At 48.1% G+C, this 26,820-nt stretch overlaps 1 protein-coding gene across 1 annotated transcript in view; it reads left to right on the top strand.

Annotated features, from left to right (window-relative positions):
* Nucleotides 1–24,478: 24,478 nt before the first annotated feature.
* The window catches only part of LOC142750544 (matrix metalloproteinase-21-like), a 31,633-nt gene continuing 29,291 nt past the window's right edge, over nt 24,479–26,820 (top strand). The window contains exons 1-3 of the mRNA XM_075859545.1: nt 24,479–24,700; nt 24,878–24,882; nt 25,451–25,547. Of these exons, the coding sequence (XP_075715660.1) occupies nt 24,479–24,700; nt 24,878–24,882; nt 25,451–25,547 (324 nt within the window). The remainder of the gene's footprint in view (nt 24,701–24,877; nt 24,883–25,450; nt 25,548–26,820) is intronic.

The following is a 26,820-nucleotide window of genomic DNA, read 5'->3' on the forward strand; positions in this document are numbered from 1 at the left end:
TATTTTTTGCGTAACGAACTGTAGTTTCGATCAGTACCATTTTTAGGTACATGCGACTTTTTGATCTCTTTTTATTCCATTTTTTGGGAGGTGAAGTGACCAAAGAATTGTGATTGTGGTTCGGTTTATTATTATTTTATTTTACGGCGTTCACCGTGCGGGATAAATAATGAAATAATTTTGTAGTTCAGGCCGTTACGGACGCGGCAATACCAATTATGTATAGTTTATTTGTTTGTTTATAGATTTTTATTAATAATAAAGGACTGATAAGGGAAAAGGGGGGATTTTTACTTTTATTACTTTTAAATCTTTTATTTTCTAATTTTTACACATCTTTTTTTAACTTTTTTTTCACTTTATTACTTTGTCCCACTAGGGGACATGAGGGCAGGAGGCTCTGATCGCTATTCTAATACACTGCACTACATGCGTAGTGCAGTGTATTAGAACTGTCAGCTACTCACTGACAGCAAGCATAGTGGGTCCTGACGTTGTCAGGACCCACTAGGCTTCCGTCTATGGCATAGCCGGACGCCATTGTTTGGTGTCCGGTTGCCATAGTCACCATCGCCGGCCGCTATCGCGTAGCAGGCCGGCGATGGCAGCTTAACCCCTAAAAAGCCGCGATCTCTATAGAACGCGGCTTTTAAGGGGTTAATCAGCGGGGACACAGCGATCGGTCCCCGCTGTAGGAGCTGTGACAGCTGCTGAACGAGACAGCAGCGTCACAGCTCCTGTATGTGTCGGGAGGACGGCCGAAACGGCCGTTACTCCCGAGACGTACTATTACGGCATGGAGCGCGAACTATACAGCTGCCATGACGTAATAGTACGTCAAGGAGCGGGAAGGGGTTAAAGAGGCTCTGTCACCAGATTTTGCAACCCCTATCTCCTACTGCAGCAGATCGGCGCTGCAATGTAGATTACAGTAACGTTTTTATTTTTAAAAAACGAGCATTTTTGGCCAAGTTATGACCATTTTTGTATTTATGCAAATGAGGCTTGCAAAAGTCCAAGTGGGTGTGTTTAAAAGTAAAAGTACAACTGGGCGTGTATTATGTGCGTACATCGGGGCGTTTTTACTTCTTTTACTAGCTGGGCGCTCTGATGAGAAGTATCATCCACTTCTCTTCAGAACGCCCAGCTTCTGGCAGTGCAGACACACAGCGTGTTCTCGAGAGATCACGCTGTGACGTCACTCACTTCCTGCCCCAGGTCCTGCATCGTGTCGGACGAGCGAGGACACATCGGCACCAGAGGCTACAGTTGATTCTGCAGCAGCATCAGCGTTTGCAGGTAAGTCGATGTAGCTACTTACCTGCTGATGCTGCTGCAGAATCAACTGTAGCCTCTGGTGCCGATGTGTCCTCGCTCGTCTGACACGATGCAGGACCTGGGGAAGTGACGTCACAGCGTGATCTGCCAGAAGCTGGGCGTTCTGAAGAGAAGTGGATGATACTTCTCGTCAGAACGCCCAGCTAGTAAAAGAAGTAAAAACGCCCCGATGTACGCACATAATACACGCCCACTTGGACTTTTACTTTTAAACACGCCCAGTTGGACTTTTGCAAGCCTCATTTGCATAACTACAAAAATGGTCATAACTTGGCCAAAAATGCTCGTTTTTTTTAAAATAAAAACGTTACTGTAATCTACATTGCAGCGCCGATCTGCTGCAATAGCAGATAGGGGTTGCAAAATCTGGTGACAGAGCCTCTTTAATGAATAACTTAACTGCACTCTAAGGCCTTGTTCACAGCGTAGGTTTGTTACAGTTTTTGCTGTTTTTTTCTTCTTCTCAAAACTGGTATTGGATTTTATTCTCCATGGTCACCTAACCTTTCCAGTCAGAGCACTGCTTACGCTGCTATATGTACCACTAAAGTCACAAGCAACAGGTGGCCCCAGCAGACTTTAAGCGGGGGCACTATAATATTTGGCATAAAACCTATATGGCCTTGTGCTTCATTCATGGGCTCATGTACAGGAATAATACCCATAGTGATGTCACAGTAAAAAGATAGTATACACAATGATGTCGCAGTGTAGAGATAATGTATACAGTGCTATCACAATACAGGGATAATGAGCATAGTGATGTCACAGTATAGAGATAATAACACAGTGATGTCACAGTACAGGAGTAAAGTAGACAGTGATGTCACAGTACAGGGATAAAGTATATAGTCATGACACAGTCAGCGATAATGTACAGATTGATGTCACAGTACAGAGATAATATACACAGTGATGTCATAGTACAGACATAATAAACACAGTGATGTCGTAGTATAGGAGTAATGAACACAATGATGCAATACTACAGAGATAATATACACAGCGATGTCACAGTACAGAGATAATATACACAGTGATGTCATAGTACAGAGAAGAGAGAGAAAAAAAACACACGGCGCCACCTTGTGCAAATCAGTGGGTAAAGGATGAGACGAGAGGGCATGTATCATGCTCACCTAGGTAGGATGTTAAAAGGCATGTAAAACCACAGTGCTGCTGCCAGATCCGAGTCGGTATCCCGAGGGGACCGCTTTGTTGAAGGGAAAAGGAGGAGAAAATTTGGTTCTTTCTGAGGGCACTGCTGCGTGGTGGAATTGATAAGAACAAAGTCCAGGGTATAATATACGAGAAGTTTTATTTCAATGAGTGGCTACGCGTTTCAACGCCTGAGGAAGACGCTTCTTCGTCGTTGAAACGCGTAGCCACACATTGAAATAAAACTTCTCGTATATTATACCCTGGACTTTGTTCTTATCAATTCCACCATGCAGCAGCGCCCTCAGAAAGATCCAAATTTTCTCCTTTTTCCCTTCATAGTACAGAGAAAATAGACACAGTGATGTCATAGTACAGAGATAATAAACACAGTGATGTCACAGTACAGACATAATAAACACAGTGATGTCATAGTATAGGAGTAATGAACACATTGATGTCATAGTACAGAGATAATATACACAGTAATTTGCAGTATAGGAGTAATGAACACAGTAATGTCATAGTACATGGATAATAAGCACAGTAATTTCACTGTACAGTTTACAGTTATAGATTCCATATATTATGAATGTAATTGCACCAATACAGAGGAAATCATAAAAACAAGCTCAATATATTAGGTAACAATACAAGGTAAAAGCATCAACTATGAGAACCCTCCTCAAGATAATATAGCGCAGGCAGAAAGATATAGATATAAACTATAGAGCATACGTTTTATAATTCCACACACCTGTAAACCTAATAAAATGCTGCTATCGTGCTAAAACAAGTAGGCTAAGGTGGATACATATACCACTAGATAACTGTAAAATTACTTGTCAGTTGCAAAACTTTACCTATGGTGGGCATGGTGCTTGCCCAAGGGAAATCCCTGCTATCTTCAGAGTCTTGTGCATGTGTACAGTGGCGGATTAAAGAGGCTCTGTCACCAGATTTTGCAACCCCTATCTGCTATTGCAGCAGATCGGCGCTGCAATGGAGATTACAGTAACGTTTTTATTTTTAAAAAACGAGCATTTTTGGCCAAGTTATGACCATTTTTGTATTTATGCAAATGAGGCTTGCAAAAGTCCAAGTGGGCGTGTTTAAAGTAAAAGTCCAAGTGGGCGTGTATTATGTGCGTACATCGGGGCGTTTTTACTACTTTTACTAGCTGGGCGTTCTGACGAGAAGTATCATCCACTTCTCTTCAGAACGCCCAGCTTCTGGCAGTGCAGACAGCGTGTTCTCGAGAGATCACGCTGTGACGTCACTCACTTCCTGCCCCAGGTCCTGCATCGTGTCGGACGAGCGAGGACACCGGCACCAGAGGCTACAGTTGATTCTGCAGCAGCATCGGCGTTAGCAGGTAAGTCGATGTAGCTACTTACCTGCAAACGCTGATGCTTCTGCAGAATCAACTGTAGCCTCTGGTGCCGATGTGGCCGACACAATGCAGGACCTGGGGCAGGAAGTGAGTGACGTCACAGCGTGATCTCTCGAGAACACGGCTGTGTCTGCACTGCCAGAAGCTGGGCGTTCTGAAGAGAAGTGGATGATACTTCTCGTCAGAACGCCCAGCTAGTAAAAGTAGTAAAAACGCCCCGATGTACGCACATAATACACGCCCACTTGGACTTTTACTTTAAACACGCCCACTTGGACTTTTGCAAGCCTCATTTGCATAAATACAAAAATGGTCATAACTTGGCCAAAAATGCTCGTTCTTTAAAAATAAAAACGTTACTGTAATCTACATTGCAGCGACGATCTGCTGCAATAGCAGATAGGGGTTGCAAAATCTGGTGACAGAGCCTCTTTAAGTAGACCATAGGCCCTGGGCTGTTACCCAAACTTGGACCCGCCTTTTCCACCGCTGCCCTGCCCCGCCGTAACTATTGCTAATACTACCTTTTTGTGCAAGCATTAACAAATCCGTGTTATGATTCCCCTTGTCAAAAGGCTTTGTCCCTACATACTGACAGTATCACACTGTGCAGGGACACATCCTCCTGACAAGGGGAATTGTCTATCAGTCCTGGACTGCACAAAGACTTTTTGTGAAATACAAGGATTTCCTATAATAAACATGTCAGGAGAGGTGACAGATTCTCTATTAGGGTATGTTCACACGGCCAAATTTCAGACGTATACGAGGCGTATTTTGCCTCGTTTTACGTCTGGAAATACGTCTCAAATACGTCGGCAAACATCTGCCCATTCATTTGAATGGGTTTGCCGACGTACTGTGCAGACGACCTGTTATTTAGGGTATGTTCACACGGCGGGGGTCCGTAACGGCTGAAATTACGGGGATGTTTCAGCCTGAAAACATCCCCGTAATTTCAGCCGTACCGGCATGTGCAGGCGCTTGAACGCCGCGTCAATTACGGCCGTAATTAGCGCTGCTATTCATTGGAGTCAATGAATAGCGGCTCCAATTACGGCCAAAGAAGTGACAGGTCACTTCTTCTACGCGGGCGTCTATTTACGCGCCGTCATTTGACAGCGGCGCGTAAATATACGCCTCGTGTGAACAGACAAACGTCTGCCCATTGCTTTCAATGGACAGATGTTTGTCAGCGCTATTGAGGCGCTATTTTCAGACGTAATTCGGGGCAAAAACGCCCGAATTACGTCCGTAAATAGGCCGTGTGAACATACCCTTACGCGTCGTCGTTTGACAGCTGTCAAACGACGACGCGTAAAAATATAGCCTCGTCAAAAGAAGTGCAGGACACTTCTTTGGACGTTTTTGGAGCTGTTTTCTCATAGACTCCAATGAAAACAGCTCCAAAAACGGACGTAAAAAACGCCGCGAAAACGGCGTGAAAACGCCGCGAAAAAAGCGAGTTGGTCAAAAAACGTCTGAAAAGCAGGGTCTGTTTTCCCTTGAAAACAGCTCTGGATTTTCAGACGTTTTTGTTGACTACGTGTGAACATACCCTAAATCTAGTGACTCACAGGTGACGACTTCTCAGATTCTAGTACTTTTTTTCCTCTTTTCTGTAGAGAGCGCCACACTCAGCCCCTTATATATAGCGCCACACTGCCCCCCTGTAGAGAGCACCAGGCACATACCCCTGTGGATAGCGCCACACCCCCCCCCCCTGTAGATAGCACCACACAGCCTTCCCCCTCTTGTAAACAATCCCACACAGCCTTCCCCCTCTCTTATATAGGGCCACACAGCCCCTCCCTTGTATATAGGGCCACACAGCGCTCCCCCCTTGTATATAGGTCCACACAGCCCCCCTGTATTTTGCCACATAGCGCTCCCCCCCCTGTATGTTGCCACACAGCGCTCCCACCTGTATGTTGCCACACAGTTCTCATACCTCCCAACTTTTGAATTCGGAAAAGAGGGACATTTTTAAGCCACGCCCCTAAACCACGACCAATATCCCGCATAAACACATCAAATCACGGCCAGATCCTTCTTCAAATAACAAGATCATATTCTCACTGCGGATCTCTAGACTTACAAAAAAAACAAAACGATGGATATCACCAATATTATGGATCAGGTTATATCGTCTTTATGTTACTTTTCCTATCTTGGGTGTAACATTTGCTCATCACGGCGGCAGCAGCTGCAGGACAAATCAAAAGGCTGAGAACAATGAAAGTCAAGAGGGAGACCCTGTGGTTGATGACTTTTCAATTGACAGGTAGCAGAGTTACATGATGGGGATTTTTTTTCCAGTTGTGTAACTCTGCTACCGGTCAATGGAAAAATCATCCACCAGAGCCCCCTTGTAGATCGCTCCACCCACCGCCCCCTGTACATTGCGCCACACACAGCCCCTGTAGATAGCTCCACACACAGCCCCCCTGTAGATAGTGCCACTCGCAGCCCCCCTGTACATAGCGCCACACACAACTCCCCCTGTAGATAGCGCCACACACAGCCCCCCTGTAGATAGCTCCACACACAGCCCCTCTATAGACAGCGCCACACACAGCCCCCTTTTGTACATAGCGCCACATAAACCCCTCCCCCTTGTACATAGTGCCACACAACCACCCTTTCCCCTTGTACATAGTGCCACACAACCCCCCCTCCCGACTTGTACATAGTGCAACACAACCCCCTTATACTTTGTGCCACAATGCCGCCAGAGCGGAGAGCGGTATAGGTAGCCGGCCCTACTGCTGCCACTCTCCGCTCTGCTTTGACGTCACTCACCGTCAGAAGAAGGCAGGAGTCTTGCAGCGGCGTTCTCACTGGTGTCGATGCCGGCCCGGGACTGGACCAGTCCAGTCACCTGACCTGTCACATGACCGGTGAGGTCAGATGACAGGTCAGGTTACTGGACTGGTCCGATCCTGGGCCGGCATCGATCCCAGTCAGAACACCGCCGCAAGACTCCTGCCTTCTTCTGATGCTGATCGCTGCTGCAGTCGTCTGGCATGCAGGGCGCCTGTCAGCAGCGATCAGCTGTTTTGATACAGCTGCAGCGGGACATTTTGCAGACTGCCCGAGACAGCGGTGAGAAACCGGGACTGTCCCACCGGATCAGGGATAGTTGGGAGCTATGCAGTTCTCCCCCCCTGTATGTTGCCACACAGTGCCCCCCCCTGTATGTTGCCACACAGCGCTCCCCCCAGTATGTTGCCACACAGCGCTCCCCCCAGTATGTTGCCACACAGCGCTCCCCCCAGTATGTTGCCACACAGCCCTCTCCCCCTGTATGTTGCCACACAGCCCTCCCCCTGTGTATTGCCACACAAAGCTCCCCCCTGTATGTTGCGATACAACGTTCCACCCTGTATATTGCCACACAGCGCTCCCCCCTGTATGTTGCCACACAGCGCTCCCCCCTGTATGTTGCCACACAGCGCTCCCCCCTGTATGTTGCCACACAGCGCTCCCCCCTGTATATTGCCACACAGCGCACCCCTCCCGTATATTGCCACACATCGTTCCCCCCTGTATATTGCCACACAGCGCTCCCCCTGTATATAGCCACACTGGGCTCCCCCCTGTATGTTGCCACACAGCGCTCTCCCCCTGTATATTGTCACACAGCACTCCCCCATAAAAAAATAAAAATATATTGTACTTGCCTTGCCCCGTTTCCACGACGTTCCGGTCAGACGCATGCGCATCCTCGGGCCCAGATGCATGCGCAGACCACCGTGATGCAGTAAGTTATCACGCCAACCTGCGCAGAGAGTCTTCCTAGCGCCTTATAGGCTGCAGGCCTAATGTGGCCTGCAGCCTATAGTATTCATTTGTATCTGAGTCCTGAGGACTCAGATACAAGTGAATGTGGCTGTCGCTAGCACTGGGGCCCCCTCCGGTGCTAGCGACGCCATGGGGCATGAGGGGGCCCGAGTGGTCATGTGCGGTTCGGACAGCCATGTGCCCTCCTGGGAGCCTTGGGCCCCCGGCCGGCCGCCCGAACCGCCCATGATGATCCGTCACTGTGTGTACCCGATGCACTTTTTGCTGCTTCTGACTAAAGCCCCCTAACAAGCCGAGAACAACGAAATGCGATTTGGTATCTCTTTGTTTCATCGTATTAGGCCTAAAGCACAAGTCCGCTGTGATTTTACAGTACGCAAGACTATGGATCTGTTGTCTGTATTTGCGGTCCATTTGTCCGCAAAAAAAACCTTCCGTAGTGCATCGGTGTGACATCAGTATTCACAGATCTGCAAAAAACAAAAGTTAGGCTAGAATTTATGTCACTAGTTTGTCCCAACCCCCTGAGTAAGTCAGATGATCCGCAAATACGGACAATCAGGGCCCCCACATGGATCTATGAACAATGATGCGTGAGGTCGTGTGCATGAGGCCATATAAATGAATGGGTCCGTGTACTATCCGCAAAATTACAAATAGCACACAGACAAAAACACAGTCTTGTGCATTACTGCATTAGTAATTTTTCACTTCTGTTGTCACAGTACAAAGATAATAAACATAGTGATATCTCAGTACAGTACTGTATATTAAGCACAGTGATGAACACAGTACAGATACAGTACAATAAATACAGTGATATAACAGTACAGAGACAATAAACAGTGATGTCACAGTACAGAGATATTAAACACAGTGATGTCACAGTACAGATATCATAAACATAGTGATGTCACAGTACAGATACAGTATAATAAGCACAGTGATGTCACCAGGGGTGTAACTAGGAAAGACTGGGCCCCATAGCAAACTTTTGACTGGGGCCCCCCCTCCCCTGGGTGTCACACAACCCCCCCCTTGTAGATAGTGCCTTTTTTACAGCCCCCCCTGTAGATAACGCCATACAGTCCCCCTGTAGATAACGCCATACAGCGCCCCCTATAGATAACGCCATATAGCCCCCCCTGTAGACTGTATAGCGTTATCTACAGGGGGGGCTGTATGGCGTTAGCTACAGAGGGGGACTGTATGGCGTTCCCTACAGGGGGGGCTGTGTGGCGTTATCTACAGGGGGGACTGTGTGGCGTTATCTACAGAGGGGGCTGTATGGCGTTATCTACAGAGGGGGCTGTATGGCGCTATCTACAGGGGGGGGTCTGTATGGCGTTATCTACAGGGGGAACTGTATGGCGTTATCTACAGGGGGGACTGTGTGGCGTTATCTACAGGGGGACTGTGTGGCGTTATCTACAGGGGGGACTGTATGGCGTTATCTACAGGGGTCTGTATGGCGTTATCTACAGGGGGGACTGTATGGCGTTATCTACAGGGGGGACTGTATGGCGTTCCCTACAGGGGGAGGGGGGCTGTGTGGCGTTATCTACAGGGGGGACTGTATGGCGTTATCTACAGGGGACTGTATGGCGTTATCTACAGGGGGACTGTATGGCGTTCTCTACAGAGGGGGCTGTATGGCGTTCCCTACAGGGGGGGGGGACTGTATGGCGTTATCTACAGAGGGGGACTGTATGGCGTTCCCTACAGGGGGGGCTGTGTGGCGTTATCTACAGGGGGGACTGTGTGGCGTTATCTACAGAGGGGGCTGTATGGCGTTATCTACAGAGGGGGCTGTATGGCGCTATCTACAGGGGGGGGTCTGTATGGCGTTATCTACAGGGGGAACTGTATGGCGTTATCTACAGGGGGGACTGTGTGGCGTTATCTACAGGGGGACTGTGTGGCGTTATCTACAGGGGGGACTGTATGGCGTTATCTACAGGGGTCTGTATGGCGTTATCTACAGGGGGGACTGTATGGCGTTATCTACAGGGGGGACTGTATGGCGCTATCTACAGGGGGGGGTCTGTATGGCGTTATCTACAGGGGGAACTGTATGGCGTTATCTACAGGGGGGACTGTGTGGCGTTATCTACAGGGGGACTGTGTGGCGTTATCTACAGGGGGGACTGTATGGCGTTATCTACAGGGGTCTGTATGGCGTTATCTACAGGGGGGACTGTATGGCGTTATCTACAGGGGGGACTGTATGGCGTTCCCTACAGGGGGAGGGGGGCTGTGTGGCGTTATCTACAGGGGGGACTGTATGGCGTTATCTACAGGGGACTGTATGGCGTTATCTACAGGGGGACTGTATGGCGTTCTCTACAGAGGGGGCTGTATGGCGTTCCCTACAGGGGGGGGGACTGTATGGCGTTATCTACAGGGGACTACTGTATGGCGTTATCTACAGGGGGACTGTATGGCGTTCTCTACAGAGGGGGCTGTATGGCGCTAACGCCATACAGCCCCCACTGTAGAGAACGCCATACAGCCCCCCCTGTAGGGAACGCCATACAGCCCCCCCCTGTAGGGAACGCCATACAGCCCCCCCCCCTGTAGGGAACGCCATACAGCCCCCCCCTGTAGGGAACGCCATACAGCGCTCCCCCCTGCAGGGAACGCCATACAGCGCCTCCCCCTGCAGGGAACACAATACAGCCCCCCCCTGCAGGGAACACCATACAGCGCCCGCCCCCTGCAGGGAACGCCATACAGCGCCCCCCCCACCAAAAATGCGACCTATAGTGTGTCCTACAAATAACATGCATCCCTTATCCACAGGATAGGGGATACATGTGTGATCGCTGGCATTGATAGGGAGAACGGGGGACTGAAAGTCCCCTGAAGTTCTCCATCACTAACCTCTGACTTCCGGCGTCTGTGTCGGCAGCTCAATAAAAATGAAAGGAGCACTGGTCACGCATGCGCACAAGCGCGACCGGCGCTCCATTCATTTCTACGGAGCTGCCGACACAGACCCCGGAAGTCCGAGGTTTGTGAAGGAGAACTTCAGGGGACTATCAGTCCCCCGTTCTCCCTATTGCTGCCAGCGATCACACATGTATCCCCTGTCCAGGAGCGGCCGCACTGCCGACTGCAGGACATAAGGGGAGGCCGCCATGACAGGATAGGAGGTAGGGGGAAGTAAGGGGTTAATAGGTATAACGGTAGTTAAGGGAGAGATGCATAAGGTAGTTAGGGGAGGGGCTCGGAGGGAGGAGGGGGTGAGAGTAACGGCTTCCCGCTGTTTTCCTCAGTGCGAGGGAGACAGCGAGAAGAACAACAGCAGAAGCAGTGAGCTGTTCATTTGTGTGCAAAGCGGATTTTTTACTTACCTGGGCGGTTGATGGCGTCGTTCGATGGTCTGGTGGAGCGGCTCCGGGGGGCAGCGGAGTCACATGAGGACGGCTGGTTTGAGACACAGGTGACAAGGCTGGTGGGGCTGGCGGCGCCCCAGGCAGCAGGGCCCCGGCGCTCGCATCGCGCGGTGTCCAGAGAGGGGGGAGGGACGGATCCCCTGCACTCGTCTCCCTCGTTGTCTGCTGCTGCAGTGCTGGACTTAGATGTGGGCAGCCCGCTGCTGTTCACGACTCCGGTTAGTGGGGGAAGTGATCCGGTCTCTACAGGGGGGGTGATTGCTCGCAGGTCTAGGCGTACCCGCCCGCCGGCGAGACTTAGCCCGGAGGAAATCACGCGGGCACGGCGCCGCCGGGGAAGCCCCTCCAGGGTCGCTGCAGTCCGGTCTCCAGGGAGAGCGGCATCCCATAGGAGGTCCCGGCCTGGCAGAAATCCCCAGCCGCGGCGGTGCTTGGCGGTGAGGGGGGGGCTGCTCCGAGTTTTCCAAATACCCCCCCTCCGTCGGGGGTGATGCAGGAGATGGGCACGTCGGCAGCCCCGCATGATGAAGAGCCAATCAGGGGGCTGGCTGCTGCGAGGTTGTCTGCAGGGAGGATGGAGAGGCCTGTGGGAGGTGGCGTGCGGTCAGAGGTCTGGGTTCTGCGGATCGGGCAACAGGCGGTTGGCCCTCTCAGCATCAGGGCTCCAATGGAGGCCGGCCCGGCGGGACAATCGGGAAGAGGATCTCCGTGCCCTCACTGTGTGTATGGGCAGCGGTCGCAGTTGACAAGGGATTTGGAAGAGGGAGAAGTCAGAGAGCATCAGCGCGGTCAAGTTAGTCCGGCTGGCGGGATCACAGCGCCTGAGCAGCCAGGTGGGTGTTCATCTTCTATCTCTGTTCATAATGCTGGTTTGTCGGGGGGTGCGAGGGTTGTGTCGAGCAGCGCGGCCGATGGCGGGCCTTCTGGGGGGAATGTTAGTGGTTTCGCGGACTTGGTAGGTTGTTTGCGCGAGCTGGTGAATAAGTTGGATAAGTCACAGGCGTCGGTATCGGCGGGAGTGGCTCCGGTGGCGGTTTGGGGGACGGCAGCGCTGGGGGCAGGGCAGCCACTGGTGGGGTTGCAAGCTGGGGGCTCCGGGGGGGCCGTAGCGGTGTCGGTACAGACGGAGGGGGCGCAAGAAGGCGAGAGAGTACGGTTGGATGATAGAGCGCGGGGTGAAGTCTATGTGTGTTTCGAGGGTCCGTTGGGGGCGCATTTAAAACAGGAGGTTCGCGAGCGCATTTGGAAGGACGAATATGTGGAAATATTTTCTCTCCTTCCTTTGGCGAAATTTAATTTGGATAAAGGAAAAAGGGACGAGAGTAAAAAGGAGGAGGAGGAACGGCGGCGTTATCGTCTTATTCCACAAACGTTTGTGAACTGGCTGCAGGCGTTTGCGATATTGGCTAGTGTGGTGGGGGAAAAAGCTCCAGAACATTGCTCTGCCCTTTTCTGTTACATGGACGCTATTGGGGAGGTGCATCGGGTTTATGGCGGTATGGCATGGTTGCGTTACGATGAGCAGTTTCGGCAGCGGAAGGCGGTGCGACCCAGCATTAGATGGGATCAGAAAGACATCGCGTTGTGGTTGCGGGTGACTGCTCCGGTTAAGCCGGGACAGTCCTTTCCAGGGAGCGGGGGATCTGCAGGGCAGGTCGGACAGTCTGGTCAGAGTTCCGGTTCGAAACTTGGTTTCTGTTGGCAATTTAACGACGGCCAATGTAAATTTGGGGCCACGTGCAAGTTCAAGCACGTGTGTTCCCATTGCAGCGGGACGTCTCATGGTGCGTCAAAATGCTTACGAAAAGGAAAAAGGGGTGGGGTTTCGGGGGGGGGCAGCTGGTCAAGGGAGTGACACCGGTGAGTTTAGCAAGGATGGCCCCCTTTCTAAGTAATTATCCGGATAGGGCTGGGGCAAAGTTGCTTGAGGACGGTTTTAGTTGTGGTTTTGTGATTCCTGCTCCCCCGTATGATATTCCGGTCACTCGTAGGAATCTTAGGTCCGCGTATCAACACGCAGGGGTGGTTAACGAGAAATTGCGGAAAGAGGTTAGTTTGGGCCGCATGGCGGGTCCTTTTGTAGAACCCCCAGTGGATGACTTGGTGGTGTCTCCTTTGGGGGTTGTGCCTAAGCGTGAGCCTAACAAGTTTCGTTTGATACACCATTTGTCTTTTCCCCGGGGTGCATCGGTGAACGATGGAATTGATCCAGAGTTGTGTTCAGTGGTGTACGCGTCTTTTGATAAGGCGGTGGTTTTGGTTAGGGAAGCGGGGGAAGGTGCCTTGATGGCAAAAACGGATATTGAAGCGGCGTTTCGGTTACTGCCGGTTCATCCAATGAGCCAACGGTTGTTGGGTTGTTTTTGGGAAGGGGAATTTTTTGTGGATCGTTGTTTGCCGATGGGTTGTTCTTTGTCGTGCGCGTATTTTGAGGCATTTAGTTCGTTTTTGGAATGGGTAATACGGGAGGTCGCAGGTGTGAAGTCTGTCATTCATTACCTGGATGATTTTTTGTGTGTTGGCCCGGGTGGTTCAACAGTGTGCACAAATATTTTGTATGCCTTACAGGGGGTCATGAGGGACTTTGGAGTCCCGTTGGCTCCGGACAAGACGGAGGGTCCGGTTACTGTTATTCGTTTTCTAGGTATAGAAATTGATTCGGTCTTGATGGAATGTAGACTACCTGAAGACAAATTGACAGGGCTTCGGTCGGAAGTTCAGGCATTGGCTCGGCTTAAAAAGGTTACGTTGCGTAGTTTGCAATCAGTATTGGGGAAGTTAAACTTTGCGTGTCGGATCATGCCCATGGGCAGAGTGTTTAGTAGGCGTCTGGCGGCGGCGACAGCCGGGGTGTTGGCACCGCATCATTTTGTGAGATTGAGTGGTGAGCACCGGGCGGATTTGGGCGTGTGGCATCAGTTTTTGGGCCAATATAACGGGCGGTCACTTTGGATGGATGGGGCTATGGATTCAGTGGATTTAGATTTGTTTACGGATGCGGCTGGAGGGGGCGGATTTGGAGCTTATTGTGGTGGCCAGTGGTGCGCCGGAGGGTGGCCAGATACCTGGGTGGACAACGGTTTGACGAAAAACTTGGCCTTACTCGAGCTGTTCCCTATCGTGGTCGCGGTGACCATTTGGGGGGACAGGCTCAGGAACAAGAAGATTCGTTTTCACTGTGATAACTTAGGGGTGGTATTGGCTATCAATAATATCTCGGCGTCATCGCCTCCAGTGGTGCAACTGTTACGGCACTTGGTGCTAGTATGTTTGTCCTTAAATGCTTGGGTGGTGGCGGTGCATGTTCCGGGGATTGAAAATTGTGTTGCTGATGCCCTTTCTCGCTCGCAGTGGGACCGTTTTCGTCAGCTGGCGCCAGGAGCGGATCGGATCGGCATGGTTTGTCCGGATCATCTCTGAGAGTTGGTTTCGCTGCGGCAGAAGCATTGATCGAGCGATCTCTGGCGAGCTCTACGTGGGCATCATACAGGGCTGGCTGGGCTCAATGGGAGCTTTGGCTGAGATCCCTAGGTGACGTCCGGTCGGACCGGGACAGACTGGTGGCTTTGTTGTATTGGTTGGGGGACGCGTATGAGTCAGGTGTGTCTGTATCCAAAGTGAACAAGTTTGTGTCCGCAGTGGCGTTTGGTTTGAAACTGCATGGTTTGGTGGATGTGACTAAAGAGTTTTTAGCGGTTCAAGCTTTGAAAGGGGTTCGCAGGGGAAGAGTGTCGGTGGATCGGCGGCGGCCGGTTTCTTTTCAGATTCTTTGCCTGTTGGGATCGGCGGTGGAAGGGGTTTGTAGTTCGGGTTTTGAAGTCCGATTGTTCCGCCTGGCTTTTTCGTTAGCCTTTTTCGGGGCGTTCAGAATTGGCGAACTGGTGTCGCCAAGTGTTTCTCGGGCAGGCGGTATAGCTTTGGATGATGTGGAATTGTTCGGTGACAGGGTGGAGATTGTGCTGCGTAGATCAAAAACTGACGTAACGGGCAAGGGTAGGCGGATAGTGTTGTTCGCGTTAGAGGGTTCGATGATGTGCCCGGTACAGTGTGTGGCTGCGTTTGGGGGGAAAAGGGGGTTAACGGGGGTTCCGTTATTACGACATGAGGACGGGTCATTTCTATCTAGATTCCAGTTTAGTGCGGTGTTCAAGCGCTGTTTGATTACAATCGGGGTTCAGGAGACTGAGTATTCCTCACATTCATTCCGAATTGGCGCGGCGACAGAGGCGGTGAGATGGGGGTTGGACGAGGCGGGGGTGAGGCGCATCAGGAGGTGGGAGTCTAACCGTTTTCGTACCTACGTTCGTCCTCATCTGCTTTAACAGGGCGCAATTATTACTGGAGTGGAGGTGTGAGTCAGAAAATGGAGTGCGGATGGGATTGTAAGATGTGTGTTTTTCTCTTTTTTCAGGTTTACGCCCTTGTCTGGTCTGGATCTTGGGGCATTCTTTTGTTTACTGGGGCGCTCTGAGGGCGGATGTTCGTCCTGATGGCCGCCAACTGAGGATTCCGCGGGAAGAGGCTGTCCTGCACTGGTTGGGTTTTAGGGGAATGGTCTGGGCTAGGGTGGTACAAGAAGTACAAATATATACCCAGTTAGACCGGGTTCCCGACATTTTAGTGTTGCATGTGGGGGGGAATGATTTAGGGGTGCGCCCTTTTCGTGATCTGATTAGGGACATTAAGCATGACTTGTTGGGCATTGCACCCGAGATTATTGATAGTCTGGTCGGACATTGTGCCGAGAAAGTCGTGGCGTTTGGCTCGATCGGTTGAAAGGTTGAATAAGGCCAGAATAAAAGTTAATAGGGCGGTGTCAGCTTTTGTGGCAAAGCATGGTGGAGTAGTGGTCAGGCACAGGGACCTGGAAGCCGGTGTGGGGTGTTACTGGAGACATGATGGGGTGCACCTGAATGAGGTTGGGATGGATATATGGAGTTTGGCCCTGGCAGAAGGAATCGAAAGAGGGGTGTTGGTGTGGAGGAGCTCATGGGCTTGAGGTGGTCAAGGCACATTTCGCAGTGGCGTGGGGAGTCCTTGAGGTTGGTCAGTAAAACTGGTGGGGGAGGTCGCATCAGGGGTATGCGTCCCCCAAAATATGTGGAAGGCTTCTTAGGGTGTTACCCCTTTGAAGTGCTTTATGGAAAAAGCCATCTGCAAGTGAGCGGTGCTTTCGAGCCGGGTTACGGCTGGAGGTAAAAACAAGTGGTGGTGGCAGATGGCTAGTTGGTTTCGATTTGGCGGTAACCTCAAGGGCTTCCCTGGTCATGTTGTTATTTATGTTGACCCTGTTAAGGGTTTTTTGTGATGTGTTTTTTGGAAGAATTCCAATTCTGGGGAATTCTTGGGTGTTTTATAATATTTGGGTTATAAAATTTTATTTGCATAAAATTTATAATAAACGGCTGCTGTGGCCATTAAAATCCAACCTCGGTGTCATGTGTGTTATTCTGGAGGCTAAAGAAGGTACGGTTCACTCTACTCTACTTATCCAAGTCATGTGGATAGGGGATACATGTCTTTTGTTTAATGGCAGAGCGGGGAGATACCTCCCTGCTCTGCCATAGTGTTCAGTGGCGTCCCGCTGTAGCAGCCATAGCGGCTGCTAGCGGAGCCTGCGGCCATGGTGGGGGCCCGTGCCGGCGGGCGACACGGGCCCCCTCATGCCGCGGGCCCCGTAGCAGTCGCTACCGCTGCTACGGCGGTAGTTACGCCACTGGATGTCACAGTACAGATACAGTATAATAAACACAGTGATGTCACAGTACAGATAATGCATAATAAACACAGTGATGTCACAGTACAGATATCATCAACATAGTGACATCTCAGTACAGATACTGTATATTAAACACAGTGATATCACAGTACAGAGATAATAAACACAGTGATATCACAGTACAGATACAGTATAATCAACACAGTGATATCACAGTAGAGAGATAATAAACACAGTGATATCACAGTAGAGAGATAATAAACACAGTGATGTCACAGTACAGATACAGTATAATCAACACAGTGATATCACAGTAGAGAGATAATAAACACAGTGATATCACAGTAGAGAGATAATAAACACAGTGATGTCACAGTACAGAGATAATAAAACACAGTGATGACTCAGTATAGATACAGTATAATAAACACAGTGATGTCACAGTACAGATATCATAAACATAGTGACATCTCAGTACAGGTACTGTATATTAAACACAGTGATATCACAGTACATATACAGTATAATCAACACAGTGATATCACAGTACATATACAGTATAATCAGCACAGTGATATCACAGTACAGAGTTAATAAACACAGTGATGTCACAGTACAGATACAGTATAATCAGCACAGTGATATCACAGTACAGAGATAATAAACAAAGTGATGTCACAGTACAGAGATAATAAACAGTGATATCACAGTACAGAGATAATAAACACAGTGATATCACAGTACAGAGATAATAAACACAGTGAGATCACAGTACAGAGATACTAAACACAATGATGTCACATTACATGGATAATAAACACAGTGATATCACAGTACAGAGTTACTAAACACAATAATGTCACAGTACAGAGATAATAAACACAGTGATGTCACAGTACAGATACAGTATAATCAACACAGTGATATCACAGTACAGAGATAATAAACACAGTGATGTCACATTACATGGATAATAAACACAGTGATATCACAGTACAGAGATACTAAACACAATGATGTCACAGTACAGAGATAATAAACACAGTGATGTCACAGTACAGACATAATAAACACAGTGATGTCACAGTACAGATACAGTATAATCAACACAGTGATATCACAGTAGAGAGATAATAAACAGTGATGTCACAGTACAGAGATAATAAACACAGTGATGACTCAGTATAAATACAGTATAATAAACACAGCGATGTCACAGTACAGATATCATAAACATAGTGACATCTCAGTACAGGTACTGTATATTAAACACAGTGATATCACAGTACATATACAGTATAATCAACACAGTGATATCACAGTACATATACAGTATAATCAGCACAGTGATATGCCGGACCGAGATAATAAACACAGTGATATCACAGTACAGAGATACTAAACACAATGATGTCACATTACATGGATAATAAACACAGTGATATCACAGTACAGAGATACTAAACACAATGATGTCACAGTACAGAGATAATAAACACAGTGATGTCACAGTACAGATACAGTATAATCAGCACAGTGATGTCACAGTACAGAGATAATAAACACAGTGATGTCACAGTACAGAGATAATAAACACAGTGATATCACAGTACAGAGATAATAAACACAGTGAGGTCACAGTACAGAGATAATAAACACAGTGATATCACAGTACAGAGATAATAAACACAGTGATATCACAGTACAGAGATACTAAACACAATGATGTCACATTACATGGATAATAAACACAGTGATATCACAGTACAGAGATACTAAACACAATGATGTCACAGTACAGAGATAATAAACACAGTGATGTCACAGTACAGATACAGTATAATCAACACAGTGATATCACAGTACAGAGATAATAAACACAGTGATGTCACATTACATGGATAATAAACACAGTGATATCACAGTACAGAGATACTAAACACAATGATGTCACAGTACAGAGATAATAAACACAGTGATGTCACAGTACAGATACAGTATAATCAACACAGTGATATCACAGTTCAGAGATAATAAACACAGTGATGTCACAGTACAGATACAGTATAATCAACACAGTGATATCACAGTACAGATACAGTATAATCGACACAGTGATATCACAGTACATAGACAATAAACAGTGATGTCACAGTACAGAGATAATAAACAGTGATATCACAGTACAGATACAGTATAATCAACACAGTGATATCACAGTACATAGACAATAAACAGTGATGTCACAGTACAGAGATAATAAACACAGTGATGTCACAGTACAGATACAGTAGAATCAACACAGTGATATCACAGTACAGAGATAATAAACACAGTGATGTCACAGTACAGTAGGAAAAATGCATAAACTGAATAATGCGCACACTGATGTAACACCAGGGTCCTCCGAGTATAGTTGCGTGTGTGTGTGTAAGCCAATTACTTAGTTGATAACAACTAAGGAGGTTTGGTGGTACTCTAACCATGTTTTTCATTATCTATGTATTCTATACAAATTTATTTTGACAAGAAACTTGATAAAATTGAAGACTCTCCCTAGTCCCCAGCTCAGGGAAGAACTGGCACTGCTCTAAGGGTAGCGCAAAGGGGTAAGGGGCTTAGCAGTGCTCACACTACTTCTGCAACTGTGTATGGGCTGCATGGTGGCTCAGTGGTTATCACTATTGCCTTGCAGCGCTGGGGGCCTGAGTTCAAATCCAACCAAGGTCAACATCTGCATGGAGTTTGTATGTTTTGCGTGGGTTTCCTCTGCGTACTCTGGTTTCCTCCCACACCCCAAAAACATACCAATAGGGAATTTAGATTGTGAGCCCCAATGGAGACAGTAAAAGAGGACCTCTGTACAGCGCTGCGTAATATGTTTGCGCTATATAATTAACTGAAATAAATAAATAAGATCTCTTAAAATGAATAAATTTACGCAGGGATAACTACAGTATGCATGCAATGAAATCTGTGTTGCATCCCAATGTGCACTTAAAGGGGTTTCCTACTTTTGACAATCCCTTTTTGTTAGAAGGGTCTCAGATGAGAAACTCCAGCAATCAGCTGTAATCAGTGGAGGAATCCAGCAGAGTGTTCAATTTCCCTGCAGTGCCACCACTGGGGAAACAAAATATTACACTGTGCCCATTGAAATTAATGGACAGTTTGTGTGCTGCATAGATATGCTGGGTTCTCAAGACCAATAGATGCTCTTGCGTACCTGCCGATCATCAGAGACAGTTTAAAGGGGTGTCCCTTGGCATAACAAAGGCCCCAGGTCTGTCCTAAGGCAATCCCTGTTAGGATAATCCAATATATTACAGTAAAAATTAAAAGTACCTTTGTGATAATAAAATTATGAAAATATTTTTTTTTTGCATTGCATTAAAAAATAATTCAATATGGATTAAATGCTATTTTATATGTACCGCAAAAATGCTTCCAAAAACATAATCTCGAAATGCAAAGATAAAGGTCTCAAACAGCAACATCAATGAAAAAATAAATCGTTATGACTCTCAGAATGCGTTGCGACAAACAAAAACAAAAACTATGCTGCGCCAAATGTAGCAGTGTCCTTAAGGGATTTGCCACATTGGAGGGTTTTCAGATATTTAACTACCCATGTAAGATCTTGCCACAGCATCCCAATGGTCAGTCAAGTCAGGCCACTGCAAAGCCTTAGTTTTATTTCTTTTGAGCCCTTCAAAGGTGGACTTGCTCTTGTGCTCTGGATCTTTGTCTTCCTGTAAAACCCAATTGAGCTTCATTTCAGATTCTGGATCAATGACGGTATATTTTCCTGTCCATCAAAACCATTACAAGATAATTAATACATACTCGGCTCTGCTACATATGTAGGATCTGTAGTCCCCACTTGATGAATTCAGTATTCCGCTGTACCTTTGTGTGTAAAATGCGTCTTGTCCCGGTCTTCCACTACGCAGTAATCTCCTCGTCAGTCTGGTTTATTCCCACAATTCTGGTTCTACAGACATAAGCCCCTAGGAAACGAGTTTAACCTCTGTCCCGACATTATAGCGTTAGATATACAATGTATGTTTATGTTTAGAGTAGAAAATAATACTTATCTGTCTTCACAAACTGCTGTGCAGAACTATGTAAATAGTTTGAATGTAAAGCTGTAAAGAGGATGTGGACAATGTGCAAAGAGTTTCACTGTGTACAAATGTTGATTGGTTGGTATGTTGGAAAAGAGGACATAGACACTAAACTGTGGCCACAATCTGATATATACTATTGTATTATAAATCTATATATTAAAATGCGACCACACAGGTGTCATAAGGCAGCACTGATTACAACACAAGAACCCCCTCCAGTTCTTCTATGTTGCTGTGTTAGATTGCTATGATGTCATCAGGCAGGACTTCTCATCTCTCCAGTGCCATCTGCAGGTCATTTATGCTGCTGTGTTATGATGTCATCAGGCCGAACTGCTCGCCTCTCTTGGGCTGTTATGTTAATGCACTAGATTGCTATGATGTCATCAGGTAGCACTACCCACCACTAGGTATTTTATGTTGCTACATTATGTTGCTGTGATGTCATCAGGCAGCACTGCTCAATTGTCCAGTGCAACCTCCAGGTCTGTTATATTACTGCTTTATAATGCTGTGATGTCATCAAGCAGCACTGCTCACCATTCTAGCACCACCTCCAGATCTTCTACGTTGCTGTGTTTACATTGCTATGATGTCATCTAGCATCACTGCTCACCTCTTCAGTACCACCTCCAGGTCTTTTATTTTTCTGTTACATTGCTATGATGTCATCAAGCATCACTGCTCAGCTCTTTAGTGCTCCCTCCAGGTCTTTTATTTTTCTGTTACATTGCTATGATGTCATCAAGTATCACTGCTCAGCTCTTTAGTACCATCTCAAGGTCTTTTATGTTACTGTGTTAAATTGATATAGCAATTGCCAATGCCATCGCCATTCATAGATTATTTAAACCTGCTAGGTTTAGACTTCCTTTTCCTCAGCTTTAGCATTGTTTTGACTTGCCTAGTGTATTTCTGTCCTGATATTGGCTTGTTGTTTGGTCCTGATTCCAGTCTAGTCCCTCTGGTTATTGCTTTGGTCCCTCTATCTTTTGGTTCTTGCTCACAGCTCTTCCAGGCTACAGCTCAGGTTTGTTTCTCAGCTCTTTTTTGGGTACTTACAGTTATAGCCCTGTGTTTCTTTACTATGGCTCTTCTGCCTCCTTTAGCTTCTGCCGGAGTACTTTTTTAAATGCTGCATCTCAGTATATATTTTCAACCCGCATAGCATATATAGGAAATACTACAATTCACATTAGCTCTGCCAGGAGGTTGGGTCTTGCCAGGATATAGTAGATCTTCCTCATAACATTATTGGATTCTATTAAAGGTGAACGTTTTAGGCCCCTATACACACCATTGCTGACTGTCACTTCAGTAAATGGGATCCTCATGGTAATACCACCAAAGCCCCTCATCTGTTGTAGTGTAAAAGGATGGCCTGTTAACCTCTCCCCATTCAGGTGGCATAGGGAGATGGGGCAAGCCTGAGTTGGGTTCTCCCTTCCACAGGCCTCATAGCAGTCACGGTGGATGCCTATATGGCAAGTAAATCTTTGTGTATTAATATTTTAATTAATAATTAAAAAAATCGAAATTAATGTTAGAATTGGCAAGCTGTCTGATAATTACATAGAACCGGATTATACAAGCAGTGCACATATCTCTATATTCATTTGTTTTACTGGCATGTCCACATATTCCTAAGGATATTTATTAATTGCCTTTATTGCTGCAGATTGACACTGAGCTCCATGGGTGAGCTCACAAATCCATTTTTAACAATGGGTCCTTAAGAGAAATTATTTGGTGATCGGGAAATTATAAAGAAATTGGCTTGTAACAGTATCATACAATTTCATAGAGTTACATGTAAAATGATCAGGTAAATTGAGATGGATATTGAAGTCGTTTTGATTTAGGGCAAAGGGCATGTCTATCTTATGAGGGGAACAGGTGTGCTATAGATATAAGAAGCAGCTCTGTCATATTCAGCACATTGTCAGAAAAATGGGTGGACAATGGATTGGACCCGTTCTTCTTTACTTGATCTTCTTTTATTCTTATGGAGGATCTGCAATTCCTATTTATTACCTATTACAAAACTTGAGACATCAGGAACCACAGGTAAGGACTCTTCTTCTAGTATAAAAATGACAGCAACCCCTTCTTGTGTGCCCCATTACTTGAGAAGGAACCCCCATTCAGGTCCTCCTCTGTTCTAAAGCCAGAATCAGTGACGGACCGCATCCAGTAACAACAACCATGTCCGTTAATTTCAATGAGCTCCTTGTAATTCATTCTGACATTTTCACTGCTGCCGCAACGGACTCGGTTTATGGCCTGGACTCTCAGGAGATCAGCTTGACCTCAGGGGACCTGCAATGTGGAAAGGACTTGTCAAATACAGACGACCCCATTAGGGCATAGCCAGGCTTTTCTCTGCCTTGGGCAAAGAGTCAATTGACTGCCCAAGCCATTTATCTAAATACCCTGGCCAAGACAGAGTAGCTTGTTTGCGCCCCCCAGGTATCAAACACCCTGGGCACATGGATTGTGAATAGGTAATAAATGTAGGTTGTTGAAAAAACTTGCTTAACCCCTTCCCGTCCTGTTGACCGTCGTATTAGTACATGATGGTAAGCAGGTCACTGTCATGCTATTTCGGTGCAGTGATGGTACATACATAATAAAAGTGTTTTTAATGCAAAGCAGGCACCCTGGGGAAAAAGGAAAACACATTTAAAATCAGGTTAGCATGAACTATATTAGCATACTGCTAGTTCAAAACGAAAGTTCTGGTGACAGACTCCCTTAAACTTTTTTTTACACGTCATTAGTCCCCCCACTATTGCATTGTATTGTCATTTTTACAGGCTTTTGTAGACACTGAACCGCCTAGGGAAAGTGTCAGGGACTGCGAGGGTTAAATAAAGGATGGAACGTTTTAAATAATGCCCAGGACCAGGATTGGTGAACAAGGGGTATGAGGGGCATGGTAAAGGAGATATAAGTCTGGGGTTTAGGGCAGAACGCCTTCTTACCTTCAAGCTGCAGCGTGAGGAACATCCTTCAGTTGGAGCTGGAAGATCCTGAGTTTTTCCTGTTGGTTTTGGTGGACGTTCCTTTTATGATGGCTGAGGACCTTTTGCAGCAGGTGGCACAGCGGGTGGCCTTGGAGGGGACCGCCTGGCTGGAATCCCTGTTTGCGAATGGAAGAAGGGGAGAATCGGATCCGGTCGTGGAACAGCCGGGAGCGGCTACCCGAGGTAGGCCGCAGCGTGTTATCCGCCCCCCTGCCCGCTTAAGCCCTAGCCCCGTTCATGTCCGGGGTGCAGTGATGGCTGCACCGCTGCGTGCTGGTACCAGCTCATGCCCTAGGCCTGTTTCGCCTGGCGCGTCGTCGGGTGAAATAGTGCCACCTTCCCCCCCTTCCACGTGTCGCGCTGGCATCCCTCCCCATAGCGCTAAGAGGGCTGCAGTTAAACCGGCGCAGGCCCGGCACAACCTACCTCGATCCGCGGCTGTGGGGATGGATGAGGCGGGCAACTTCCTGGACAGTGGGGTGAGTATGGCGGGTCCAGGAGACTGGTCTGCCATGGTTGCCTACCACGAGGCATGTTCGTGGGAGCTGGGACTTGCTTCCGGTTCCCGCGAGCGGCCGGAGCTGACGTCATCACTGCCTGTTCTGCCCTCTGTTCAACCGGAAGTGGTTGGAGAGGGGGCAGAGGCGGGACTTCCGGTTCGGCGCAGGTCAGCCAGGAAGCAAGATGGCGGCGCCCATACAAAGAAGATGGCTGCTGGCACACAGAAGCGAGCGGTGAGTGCTCAGCCCAGCCATTGTGCAGGGGCTTCTGCTGCACCTGCTGTTTCTAACCTCCGGTTTCCTACACGCAGGGGTTGAGGCCGGTTAGGGATGGTGGTAGCGAGCTTAGGGTCAGGGAGACGGCTGGTCCTGTTTGCTCTTCTCCTGCCTTGTCTCATTTTTCTTCTGTAGGTTCGGTGAGGGAGTGTTCCAGACGGGGGAGGAAACGCCGTTCTGGAAAACATCGTCACCATGGCCATCGCGACGTCTCAGATCCGGTGGCGAGAAGAGGCATGGTCGGCTGTCTTCCTCTTCATCCAGAGAAGGGGTCTCCTCCTCGTCATCATCCTCATCGGAGTGGCGGCGGGGTTCTTCAAGGAGATCGTCACGGCCGCAGAGACGCAGTCGACGCCGGGAGGTACATCCCTTGTCGGAGAAACGCGAGCAGCTGTCCCAGGTTGTTCCTCCTGCCGGGTCGGTGGGGGAGGTTTAAGCCGTGGTACTGATGCCTCTGCAAGTGGCTGAAATACCCTCTAGAGTCGCTGAGACCTCTGGAAACGGTGAGTCAGCATGCGGTGACGCATGGCTTAATAAATCTAACTTATCTGGAAAGGATCTTATGTCTGTTTTAAAAGCCGTGGTGGCTGGTTTGAAGGAAAATGAGGGAACGTCGGTTCTCTCGGTGCCACCTGGGGGGGCTAAGCCCCCGTCTGAGAGAGAAGCTAATTTAGCTAGTCTAACGTTTCGGGATTCTTTGTTCTGTAGGGTCGCTCCTCTCGGGACTCATTTGTCAGCAGAGACAAAAGAAAAGATTTGGAGGAATGAATTTGTGGATATTTGGTCTTTGGTCTCCGTGGAGCAGGTGACTGTCGATAAGGAGTGGGTATTTGAGAGAGGTTCGGATAAGAAGGTTAGGGTTGCGAAGACTTTTGGCAACTGGGTTCAGGGTTATTCTACCCTGGCTCATGTTATTTGCCAGCGCTACCCTGACAAAAGGGCGGAATTATTTGTTTATTTTGACACGATTTTCAGCGGCCACAGGTTGCACGGTAGTGCAGCTTGGTGGCGTTACGATGAAGAATTTTGGCGTCGTTTGGCTTTGTCGCCTGATATTAGTTGGGCGTCAAAGGCAACTGATGTTTGGTTGCAGCTCATTTTAGCGCACGGCAGCAAACCGCACCGCCCCTTTCCCAGTGCGGCCGCGGCACCAGGACCCGCCCCTGGAGCTGCGGCCGCTAAACCCACGGGAGCCTGTTGGCTCTACAACGAGGGTCATTGTCGGTTCTTTGCCACGTGCAAATTCCGACATGAAAGCTCCATCTGTGGGGGCGCTCATTCGGCACTCAGGTGTTTCCGGAGAGGTAAGCAGCCTGCCAAGGCACCTCCTTCTGGCACAACGGAGAACGCCGGTGAACGTTCTCGAGATGGGCCAATGGTTAGAGCGTTACCACAGGAGGCGGGAGGCAGAGGTGCTCACTAGTGGGTTTTCTTATGGTTTTGTGATTCCGTTTGAGTATTCTGCAACATTGTTATTGGCTGACAATTTGAAATCGATCAAGGAGAATGTTGGAGTCGTGCGTTTAGAATTGGTTAAGGAAGTTGAATTGGGGAGAATGGCAGGTCCATTCTCTGAGCCGCCTTATCCTAACCTGAGGGTTTCCCCCCTTGGCCTAGTCCCTAAAAAGGAGCTGGGGAAGTTTAGGTTGATTCATCACCTTTCTTTTCCCCGTGGGGGATCTGTCAACGACGGGATCTCCAGGGAAGATGCGGCGGTTTCGTACACTTCTTTTGATGTTGCGGTGAGGTTGGTGCAGGCAGCAGGCCAGGGTGCGCTTTTGGCTAAGTCTGACATTGAGGCGGCGTTCCGGTTGTTGCCAGTACATCCGGAATGTTTTCACTTGCTGGGTTGCTGTTTGGACGGGGCCTTTTATGTTGATATGTGCCTTCCCATGGGATGTTCTATATCTTGCAGTTATTTTGAAATGTTTGCTTCATTTTTGGAATGGGTAGTTCGCTTTGAGTCTGGGTTTTCCTCGGTCATTCATTATTTGGATGATTTTCTTTTTGTAGGCCCTAAGGGCTCCGGATTGTGCAGTGTGTTGCTGCGGGTTTTTCGTCAGATGTTGTCTCGTTTT

Source organism: Rhinoderma darwinii, chromosome 3 (assembly GCF_050947455.1).
Source record: "Rhinoderma darwinii isolate aRhiDar2 chromosome 3, aRhiDar2.hap1, whole genome shotgun sequence".
In the NCBI taxonomy this organism is placed as follows: Eukaryota; Metazoa; Chordata; class Amphibia; order Anura; family Rhinodermatidae; genus Rhinoderma; species Rhinoderma darwinii.